Source organism: Daldinia decipiens, assembly GCF_022478715.1.
Source record: "Daldinia decipiens strain CBS 113046 unplaced genomic scaffold F4813scaffold_6, whole genome shotgun sequence".
Taxonomy (NCBI): Eukaryota; Fungi; Ascomycota; class Sordariomycetes; order Xylariales; family Hypoxylaceae; genus Daldinia; species Daldinia decipiens.
The window spans coordinates 420732-432084 of NW_026054549.1; the positions used below are offsets into that span (position 1 = coordinate 420732).

An 11353-nucleotide genomic window follows, 5' to 3' on the forward strand; every position below is an offset into this window, starting at 1 on the left:
TGATTGATAAGTACCTACCTACCTATGCATAGAAAAGTATGTGGGTGAGCTTCGCACGAACCACTCTATCTAAATACAATGGCAGCTTAGTATATGGTTAATTGCTCACTCGCTCGCTCAATTACTTATTCTCTGAACTAATATGAGGATAAAGTCTTACTCTCTATTAACCCTGATCCTTTCAAAAAGACGAAACCCCTGACAAGTTCTGCGAACATTAATGAATTAATAACTAATACAGACTCGGCAGCTCCATCGTGTCAGCGTCGAGCTTGGCTTGTCCAGTCCGAATCATCTCAACGTCAGGGACGGAAGAATGCTTTTCGCCCTCAAACAGGGCGTCTATTTCTTCCAGTGTCTTGCCCTTCGTTTCGACCCAGAATACCGCCTTAACACAGTGAAGGGGGATGTCAGCGACATAAGTTACTCAAATTCTTTAGAAGTGACCAGGTACTCACAATAAGTATAGCGATAACAATATCCCAAGAACCGTTAATCATATACATCTTCCATCCGATATTGTTCAGGCCGATGGGCATAATGAATACGAAGACACATCTAAGAATATTATCAGTATTCAAGTACACCTTTACACCTTTAGTCGGGATCTAGAAACTTACGCAAGTGTGTTTAGAGAGAGTGTCGAGGCAGCTAGGCCATTGGCTCTAATAGAGTACTATCGTATATTGTTAGTGAACTTGATGCTACCTCTGGAAATCCCCATCTTCAAATTCCGTCCAAAATGAAGAGTAAGAAGACAGGGGAGAGTATGTTTACGAACTATATATTTATTAGCACATGCCCCAGAAGCGCATACCACAAAATGGGCAAACAGCGGAGCCAAGCTTATTACTACCTGGCTTAAAGATCGAGTTTACATACCCGAAAAGACTTCTGGGGGATAGAGGTAAAGCAATGGTGTCCAAGCCACAGAGTAAAATCCCTGGAATAGGAACATCACCGCAACGTTTCCATATATGAGGCTTTGAGAAGCGCTTGCGGGATTATCAGCATACATCTTGGAAAGCCCTCCGATTATAAAGAGGCATATAACGAGGAGTGCTTCCGAAATGAGAGCCGTGGGCTTTCGGCCCCACTGAGACACCATGTGCGTACCGACCAAGGCACACAGAAGGCACCAAACATTTAATACGACATTCTATTCGATGTGAGCGAATTTGTACAATTAGTAGAGGTAAGGGCAGTCCTACAGCCTTCAATTGGTCTGTTGAATCGGTAATTCCGGCGGTCTCAAGCTCAGCACCTAAATAGTACGAGGCGATAATGTTGCCAGCGACACATGAAAAGGGGCCTGCGGACATTCCGATGAGGAATCGCTTCCTCGTGACAGGGGTTTTGATAATCTCCTTTGGACTCATTGACCGGCCTTCTTTCTTCTCCCACTCGAGGGCGTCGAGAATCTCCTTATACACTGCGATAGCAACGGGGTCTAGCAGATTACCATTGGAGTTTGTTTGCGCTACGGAAATCCGCGCGTCCTCAAAATATCCTTGATGGCAAAGCCACCTCGGTGATTCAGGACTGTTCGATTGGTTAGGATAGACCGAGGCTTTGACAGATGGTGAAGCTTACACGAAAGGTAGTATGATAATGCAAAAAAGCGAAAAAATACCCTGTATCAACGATGGAAGCCGCCACGCCCACTTGATATTTGATCAGCCGAACAGTTCAATCCATGACTTAGACCAATATTCTTACTGTTGATTGCCACTGCCCAGTCCCTAAAGTAACCCCAGACGCTATCAATGCTCCTACGCTGTTAAATAACCTTAGTTAGTTCCCGAGATGAACTATTATTATTATATCTTCTGTCGACTGAGCTCTTACTAATAGAAATCGTTCATCATCCCGAGCCCCCAGGCACGTAAGCTGCTGGGAAAAGTCTCAGATAGGAACACACCGGAAGACACGCCCGAAATGGAACTTCCAAAGCCCAGAATAATCCGTCCGACGACGAACATGGCAATGTTCTGGGCTGCCGCCTGAATGGCTGTACCGATCAGAGTGATGACGGACCCCCAAAACATGGCTGGACGTCGGCCGAGTCTATCAGCCATGATGCCGGAGACGAGCGTGCCGAGAATGCCGCCAATGAATACAGAAGCCGTATTTAGACCCGTTGTCGCCGGAATTAGTTGGAAGTAATCCGTATACGAGGGCAGAATATTCAATCCGTTCAACATGGAGCCGTCATATCCGCCCGTCTACTCGTGAGGGAATATCCACAACGATTAGTAAATCAACCTCAACATTGGGGGTTATACTTACAGTTGACTGCGCTATCGAGCAGAACATCAACAAGAAGGAAAGGCATGCCGACGACTCTGGCACGAATGCTCCTAGCCATGTCCTAGTTTTTGTTCGCTTAAGCATCGTGATGTTTACCAGGCCTTTTCCTACCGATAAAGCCGCTCGAGGTAGAAGATATGACTAGGTACTAGGTAAATTTAGCGTTCGTAGGAAAATACGTATAAAGACCACAGTAAGATGTTATATAAACATTCTATACGATCTATCCGCTTATGGTTACAATTATCTTGCGGGTAAGCCCAATATACCAAGCACATTCGCCGTTTATGAGTAATAAGGAGAGAGAGAGAGAGAGGTGATGCGACAAATCCATGGTTAATAATAATAAAATTGGTTGACCAAGCTAGTATTACCATAAAGATCAGCGGGTTTGGCTTATCCAACCTATGCGCAGTCATGGATGGTTTCTATATCTGCATGGCTATAATACTAGCTGGGCTTGGGTCATGCAGATACACGCGACTGTGATTGAGGAGACGATACAACGACCTATCCCCCGCTGTGACCAAGATAAGCCTTAGGAGTATTAGATAATGATATCTGCTCAACCAATCGTTAATTCGGGAGTTGTGTCTCTCTGTAACATGGCGTCCAGTAAAAAACGTCATTGGTTGCACCGAAAGGTGAAGTTGCAATATCTAACCCTTGATATTCGTCCGCTCTGCTAGTGTAGATTAGGTATCTAACCTAGGTAGCTTTATATAGACAGCTTATTGCTAACATAGAGGTAGTTAACCCAGCAATTGGCTTAGTTATTAGATTTTGCTATGTACCTGAGATATATGTAATTGCTTTGGTATACGTTACTATGGGGCACTGCATATATACCAGGTAAGCTGTTAATTAAGTCGTACCACGTAAATAGAGCAGATTATGAATTTTTGGTATGCACCTAATCATATTCTCAGCCAACATGTAAGGGATAATCAGGTGGCTCATACATAATACTCGTTGAAATTACCCCATCATCACGTATTTGGTAAGATAAGTTAGCCATGGTATGTAACGTACCACTCATTGGACACCTTTTTTAGTTGCTTATTAGTATTTTGGTATTTGTTTTATGTCCGGTTAAATACGGCGGATGGTAACGATTTCTCGGTTTGATGGAACGGTTCGGGTCCTTGGTACCTAAACTAATATTATTATCTCAAATACTATAATAACTATTGCCACGCTATTTTCAACAAGAAAGGGGAGATATTCGGGACGCTCTGCCGTACTAATATTGTACGGATCGATGTTGTATAGTAATCTATAGTAGTATAAGACGTGAGAGCGGGGTATAGTAGTGGGTACTGAGCCACGTATTTAATGTGACAACTACTTAACCTAACGGACTCATATGAATCTTGAATATGAAAAGTATTCTAGCTTGTATTAAAGTGAAAACGGGGCGTCATATTTATGCGGTGAGTTGACACCTAATGTAGTTGTCAGCTTAGCGTATCTAAACTACGGAAGAAGTGAGGCATAATGCCTCCCCCGTTGAAATTCTTACGTAGTAACTCGACATACAACGATATGGAGACCGAAAGAATGGGATTTTTAACGGGGATTTCCCGTGCCGTGTCTCGTTCGGTGACCTCGGGACCCGTAGTCGAGTCGTTGTGGCTGTACCAATACTTGACCTCTCAGTTGCTAGTACAGGCTATTAATATAAGAAAATTAAAATACTATTGCTATCTAGTTATACTTACTAATTAACAGTCAGAACAAAAAGCAATAAGCAAGGGCCCTAGTTATTCAAGTAGGTAATATCGTGTCAATTTAGGCTCTTTGTGTATTCAACTGATATTATATAGCTTCCCCCTCCCCTTTTTCTTTCTGGCTTTATAAGGGGTTATAAGAAGAATACCTGTTTTATCTGGGCCTTCTTTATATATTATATATATTTTATTCTTAGCGTATGATACGACGGAAGGCTAGGCGTTTATGCTATTTTCAGCTCGACACTTGGGCCTATATGGCGAACCTCCACACCACTCGCATTAGACCTTGAGGCTCTTAATAGAAGCTTAATGTTTCATCAAACCCCCCCCCCCCCCAGAAACTGAATACCTACAATTCTAATACGGTGCAGGTAAGCTGGCATTATTGCGTCACGCTTGCCACACATTATATATATATATATCTAGGTCACTCCCTGAGTTCTGCGCCGTCGGTGATAAGTCGGCATCGCCGATACCCAGCTTCACAAATCGGGGTTTACCACCGCAAGCTACTTTTATCACCTACAGATCAGACGAAGACCAGTTGTTATATAGTAGGAGCATAGCCCTAAATCCGCGAAAAGCCAACGTCGTTCGGATTTCTACAGCAAGATCCGATTTCAGATCTTCGTGTTGGATGGAAAAGACTGCACTTGAGTATTTCGTGCCTTCTGATAATGACTTAGATGGACTGACTGCTTTAAGGAGCTGGCATTGTGGTATAACAACCAACAAATGTCCGACCTGTATATAAGGGAGAGAAGGATTGGAGTTGGATAGGTAAGTAGGTAGGCTTCGTATCTCCACTCAATTTAACCTCATAAAATCCCACAATGTCTGTTTAATTCATCACAGGAGCATCCAATGGCTTTGGCCTGCTGCTTTGTCTCAAAGCCCTTAAAGCCAACCACCGCGTCATAGGAACAGTGCGCAGCAAGGCCAAGTCCGGGGACGCGGTGAAACAGATCGAATCCGCAGGAGGTCAAGTCATCGAGCTGGATGTGAACGAGCCTCGGGAGAGCATCACTAGGAAAGTTAAAGCGGTCGGACAAATCGACTACTTGGTCAACAATGCGGGCTTCCTCGTCCTTGGCGCCGTCGAGCAAATGAGGTAAACATACCACCTACACTAATAACAGGTACCTTCCAAAGAGTTTCAGAATTGACGCCATCTAGTGAGAAAGAAGCCCAACTCCAACTCCAAACCAACTTCTTTGGGCCACTGTACGTGATACAAGCAGCGCTAGAAGGCATGCGGGCACGGCGTTCCGGCACCATCGTCAGCATGAGCAGCTTGGCAGCCAAGGAATACGTGCCGACAACCGGGCTGTACTCAGCAAGCAAGGCAGCGCTGGAGGCCATGTCCGAGTCGCTAGCAGCCGAGGTAGCCGACTTTGGTGTGTCTGTCTTGATTGTCGAACCGGGCTCTTTCCGGACCAACTTCCTCGCTGCCTTGAACCAATCTGGGACACCGCTGCCTGAGGATTACGAGGGCACAGCCGTCGCACGGATCCGGGATGTCTTGCTAACCAAAAGCGGCAAGCAGCCTGGTGACCCCCAGAAGGGCGTGGATCGTATCTTCGAGACGTTGACTGGAGAAGGTTTGGCGGGACACCTGAAGGGTAAAGTGTTGAGGCTCGTCCTCGGCCGGGACGCCCTGGAGCGTATAAGAAAGGCTAACGATAAATTCCTGGAGGACTTGGCGCTTGGGGAAGAGATCGCGGTCACTACGGACCTATAGGTTAGAAGTATGATAGAGGAGGAAGTCCGCCAATGATTATGGTGTTAGAGGATACTATCATAGAACTCAATGATATTAAACCCTAGGTGTATGATTAAGGTAGGTTACATGTTTATGATTGTACTCGTTCGAACTCGAAGTAACTATTAAATATTCCCAATATATTTCTTCTTACTTGGCCTCTGAAGATACAGTAGATCAGCTACAACTAGTAAATTTCAGGATAAGGTAGAGGTGAGAAGCCAAATAGGATAATATAGACCTTTGATAAAAGGTCAACATATGTTCAAAGTTCTTTAGAATCTGTATGATAAAAAAACGAAGGTTTGTGCTGAGTATGCCTCAGCCAAATGGTAGAAAGTCTTGATGAAAAGAAAAACTTCTGAAGAAGACCTATCTATCAGCGTCTACATGCTCCTGAACGCCGCTTAAACTCGAATCTGTGTCTACCCGAAAAAAAAAAAAAACCAAATATTAAACGAATGCACAGAACTCCACGTGCGGCTTTGGCCAAAGCCGCTATGCCTTATCCCCATGGTTGGTAAATGTATGCGCGTATATATGTAAGGGAAGCCATCCAAAAAGCAATGATGATGTATCGTAACCCAAGGACTATTATGCAATGCGGAACCTCGATGTTCCTACCCGGTCGCTATGTTTCTAACCTTGAAGGATGCTGCCCGTTCTAGATGATCCCTTCCAAACTCCAGTCTTCCTTCTGTGCCCTCTCGAGCACTTGGCGGCCCTTCTCTGTAAGGTCAGGCGTTCCTCGTTTGTCTGTAACTTGATTGAAGAAAACTGGTTTCCAGGTTTCGTTCTTGCGCTCACGTTCCCTGGCTTTCTCACGCTGTTTCTCCTCGAGTTCAACCTTGACGTTAGTAGCTTTTGAAAATTGCTTTGCCATGATAGCCTGAGTCACGCCGTCCCATAGCACCAAGGACTCGTTCTCGGCCTGTTTCTCTTTCGGTGGTGTAACCTTGGGAGCCACGGTGAGCGGGTTAAGGTCAATGATCGTTGTTTGCTTCTCTGGCGGATGTGAGTCCTAGGATAGAAACCGTCAATATATCGCTGCTAGAATGAGAGGAATGGGACATATTCTGCAAACTTACCACAGGTTTGGGACCGAAAGTGAAGACGATTCTATCTTTCCATGCACCACCTAGCCTCACAACCACGTCCGAGTCAGGTACATCCTTGATACGTGTCTTGTCGTCCTTATCTGGGTCATATTTGAAGATGACGCCTTCCATCTTATTTTGTGCCCGGCCTAGCCAACCATCCTCGATGTAATGAAGGATGGCTTTTAATTTTGTCTGAGGGCAGGTCACGTAGGCGTAGTCACCAACACTCACGCTTAGAGAGCCTCGTAGAATTCCCCCAAGATGTGCAGCTGGATGCTTTAGCTGATATGTCTCATTATCCCTTCGCTCGAGAGTAATGAAAATGCCTAGATTATGCTCGCCTGGGGATACTTTGATAGTAGTACCGGTGAACTTGGCGCTAATCTGATCGAACCCCTTGGCATGTAATCCTTTCTCGGGGCAGCTGACGTAGAAAGCACTGACGGGCGGGTGGTGAGAGGTTTGCTCAGTCAAGTATGATATCCGAACGATAGGTCCGGACGGATTGGTTGTAGTCTGGACAACAGATACGGTGGATGCTGTTCGTGGGTCGCCATTAGCCTTGGATGACTTGACCGAAGATGCACTGCTAGCATTGCCGCTGCTAGCAGCTGTCAGACTCTTGGTATCGATCCGTGGCGCATTGTCTTCCGCTTCCCAGTTACATCGGAAGAATTCGCCCAGGCAAGAATTATACGGTTTGCACGGTTTGCCCTTGACATATTTTAAATCCTTGGTAAACCAGAAACGTAGGACTTCGAGCATACGATCTAGCGGTTCGTCGGATGTACCTATCGCAGCAAACGCGCTGGGACTGTCGAGGTAGTTCCAGTATTCCAGGTTGGGTGTCGGTTCGAGGAGCTGGGACGGAAGAGAGAATCGCACAGCAGCAAGATCTGCAACACCTATGAACCTAGGACACAGAGACGACGTCAGCAAGACCTATTACTAACGAATGCAAACGCGTGAAAAAAGCGCATATCACTGTGTTTCGAAGTGGCTCCGATTACGGATGGACACCGACGGTGGCGGTGAGTTTGCCTTCTTCCCCTTTTGCTTCAGGGGAAGCAAAGATCAGTATGCAAGAATTTACTTACTTTCGTAGGATAGAGATGAAGGTTTTTAATTTAGACCCTTCATTTTGAGGGACGTCCTCATCAACGTGTGCGGTGGGCGGAGGAGCTGTAGCCATGATGATAACTTTTTGGTGGGATACTCTTGGTGGGATGAGGGATGGGATGCGATTAAAGATGACTTCTAGATGATGAGTTGATCTAGAAGAATTCTTATCGAAGAGATGAATATCAAGATAGAATATAGCAAACCCCTATAGCGGCTGAGTTACCCCGGGCTGGGATGACCAGCTCGCAAGTTTCGCCTGGTGATATAGATTGAATATCTGGATGGCGATGACACACCTCTTGGTGGTTTGAGGGGAGAATTATTATGAGGTGGTATACGTAGCGAGGTAGTGTAATAAATGCGATGTGGGTTAGCTGAGGAAAGAAAGTCGAGGGTCTTCAAAGTGGGTAGGCTCGAAGTTAGTAAAGTTGGTCTGGTTGGCTTGACTTGCCCCAGCACCCAGCACCCAGCACCCAGCAGCCCTGGCTTTTAGGGGAGGTTGCATCAATAAATAGGTGGGTGACGTTAGTGCGATCGATAACGGAGTACACATGCCGGTACCTGGATAACACGGATAGATGGTAGATGGTAGATGACCAAGCCTAATCCACTGTATTTTATACATAGTATGTAGTACTTTTCCAAACAATTCAGATAAGCTTTCAGGGCACCTTGCATGGTATTGTCGCACAAGGCCCCAGGTTTCATTCATTCGGAGCTAACGGGATAAGGGTTTACTTGAAGTACCTACCTCCCCTGTATCTCATCTGATGTCATTGAGGTCATTAGACACACTTAAGAGAGAAAAGGTCATTTGGAATATTTGTCTTTCTCATTGAAGCTAACCTAATCCTACTTGGATATTTCATATTTCTCTATAAAACCTATAACTAAGTAGGTACCTACCTACGCATAATATGTGAGTTTCCGTTGAAGCAGCACATCTATACCTGACGTAGGTATCCTCGGTCGCGCTAGTGTCTTAGCCGTTCTGATACTTCGCTTGGACTTCAGTCTTGCATCAGCCAATCATTTAACCACGAGTTTTGAATACTGCAACTCGATTGCTTTGTCTTAACGTGCGTAGTATTACATAACCTTCGGCGTCTGACTCCGAGTTTGACCATCCTAGTTGTTATCCGAGAGAACGTGACTCGGACTATCATAATTGTTCCCTTGCCACACGAATTTGTCATCTGATTATTTATAGTGCTCCCAGGTTAGCTTGACTAATGCTGTTCTTCAATGACCTTTCAGAACCTTGGTACGGGCTGGAAGGGTCTCTATACTATATAGCATCACCCACGTCGTTCATTAAACTTCCATTATCTATACAAGCCAATCCCTTAAGGACATACCTTGCTGTAATGTATCTCACTACTCCCGAGACAGGTACATACAAAGCATCGTTGAGAATCTGAACGATTGGATCATCGTTGTAGCTGCATCATTGCTGTAAAGAACTCCGCACCACTAGTTTATTATGTTAGAACTATGCAACTGGAATTTTATAGTACCGAATACTACCTGGATGATATAAAGGGACGAACTTACACGAGGACCGACACCATCGCTATAATAGGTGGTCTAAGCCCTACGAACCGCTCTCCCCAATGAGAACTTATAGCGTGACACGCGATGGCGAGCAGGCCCAGAGTAATCAGGCCCAGAACTGCATCATTACAAGCGAACCGGATGCGTAGCCTATCTCTGAAGCCACTCACGGACTCCCCCCTTTTGCGCCCAAAGATCGAGCAAAACGGGTAGCTAACAATACTTGTGGTAAGAGCGAAAATATTCCAGACTGGGATAACCAAACATATGCCGAAAAGGAATATATTGATCCAGTAGTTCCATCCGTCACCGATCACATTGATCGCCTTGCCTATCGTGCAAGCGGCAAATATGGTGTTGAAAAGCCGACAAAGAACAATAATAGCTAAGCCGCCTACGTAGGGTCTCTTACGAAGAGGCTCGGCTGCGGGGTTTTCATCCGAGGAGGGCGAATGGTGCTCATCAGGGTACCCAAGGAGTGGTTCCAAGTCTTCTGCAAGCCGGGAACGACTGCTTAGCTCGGCGGCCCTTCTCGGCGATTCATTTGCTCTCGCCATTACGGAAGAGAGGCTTTTGGCGTTGTCCATATAAGATGGAATATGTGAATCCCCTGAAGCGGAATTTATGTGTGGACTGGAATGCTGCATGCTGATAGACACTTAAGGATTTACCTAATGGGATCTAATATCTGACGTAGCGAAGTTATCGATGAATCAGAGAATAGTCTATAAGATATGCTCAAAAATCTAGGCCGAGGGAGTGAGTAACAACTTTTAATTTGGCAGGACTCAGCCTTGGTAGGCTGTGTACCTACATAAAATCATCAGACCTGGACCCGCAACCAGCTGCTGCAGGGGGAGGAAGACGTCGTAATAATGGCCAATTATATGCAACTTATTCAGTAGGCTGCAGGCGCAGGAAATTATGAACAGATTCATCTTATCGGACGAAACAGCACTTAGAAGTGGCAGTGAAAGATTGCTTCACGTAGATATCTAATTAATAAAACATAAAAAAAGTGAAGAAAATCCCATTAATGTTGACTATCGCCCATGCGAGCCTCGCTGAACGTCAACCAAGTATGAAGCTACCTTCGTCTGCCTCGTGTGGCAAATTCGATATTTTGACGATTGGAGAATATTCTCCGCCCATGTTACTCTGCATTAAGACGCCATGTTACGAACTGTTTGTGGCAAGACACCGATTCGTGACCTGTACTGAACGGCAAGAAGATGCGAGGATTGGTAAATTCAAAGGCTCTAGTCAATTAAGACAATTTGTTTAACCTACTTATTTACTGTTAGCTCGCTCCAATAATGATAATAAAGTAAAATAATACCGTGAAGTGTGAAAGGTACTTCCACGATTGGCCTAATTTATTATTTTGTTCGTTATAGTCCACGGTTCGTTCGTGGTAGTTTGGCGTGGCCGCAACTTGACGTGCCCCGTTACTTGGGTCTTAGGACGGGACGGACATAATAGAGAGGAAGAGATGCGGGGAGTATAGGGCCAAACCGCGCCTCCGTCAGAAAGATGGAGCGCGGCTCAAAATTACGGACGTGTAACACGGTCGGTCCCGTTATAAGGCAACCATGATAATGCGGAGCGAACGAGATGCTATCCAATAACGAAGAACCAGGATCCGAGCCACCAGAACAAACTTGCATAAGAGCACTACAGTGCTCTGCACGCATATATACATGCTGAGCCGCATGGACAAAATGTCTAGCCGCGTCTTAGCATACGTTAGGTAGATTTGGTTGATTCGGTGA

At 45.4% G+C, this 11353-nt stretch overlaps 4 protein-coding genes across 4 annotated transcripts; 1 reads left to right on the top strand and 3 right to left on the bottom strand.

The window, feature by feature from the left end:
- Positions 1 to 232: 232 nt before the first annotated feature.
- Positions 233 to 2394, bottom strand: F4813DRAFT_379236 (putative hexose carrier protein; the record flags this gene model as incomplete). Its single annotated transcript, XM_049245429.1, has 8 exons — positions 233 to 388; positions 459 to 595; positions 883 to 1159; positions 1212 to 1542; positions 1594 to 1664; positions 1720 to 1777; positions 1849 to 2225; positions 2290 to 2394. The coding sequence occupies 8 exons, from the start codon at positions 2392 to 2394 to the stop codon at positions 233 to 235; spliced, it is 1512 nt and encodes a 503-aa protein (XP_049102391.1).
- A 1413-nt stretch (positions 2395 to 3807) lies between these two features.
- On the top strand, positions 3808 to 5784 carry F4813DRAFT_386628 (putative short-chain dehydrogenase; the record flags this gene model as incomplete). The annotated part of the gene is made up of 4 exons (XM_049246446.1): positions 3808 to 3975; positions 4042 to 4081; positions 4899 to 5154; positions 5220 to 5784. 4 exons carry the CDS (start codon positions 3808 to 3810, stop codon positions 5782 to 5784), a joined length of 1029 nt encoding a protein of 342 aa, XP_049102392.1.
- Positions 5785 to 5863: 79 nt separating this feature from the next.
- F4813DRAFT_349945 (uncharacterized protein) lies at positions 5864 to 8608 on the bottom strand. Its single transcript, XM_049242238.1, has 3 exons — positions 8003 to 8608; positions 6894 to 7818; positions 5864 to 6826 (listed from the first exon to the last, which is right to left on the bottom strand). Exons 1-3 carry the CDS (start codon positions 8095 to 8097, stop codon positions 6470 to 6472), a joined length of 1377 nt encoding a protein of 458 aa, XP_049102393.1. The 5' UTR covers positions 8098 to 8608; the 3' UTR covers positions 5864 to 6469.
- A 244-nt stretch (positions 8609 to 8852) lies between these two features.
- On the bottom strand, positions 8853 to 10380 carry F4813DRAFT_349946 (uncharacterized protein). The gene is made up of 2 exons (XM_049242239.1): positions 9582 to 10380; positions 8853 to 9500 (listed from the first exon to the last, which is right to left on the bottom strand). The coding sequence occupies exons 1-2, from the start codon at positions 10226 to 10228 to the stop codon at positions 9458 to 9460; spliced, it is 690 nt and encodes a 229-aa protein (XP_049102394.1). The 5' UTR covers positions 10229 to 10380; the 3' UTR covers positions 8853 to 9457.
- Positions 10381 to 11353: the final 973 nt, after the last annotated feature.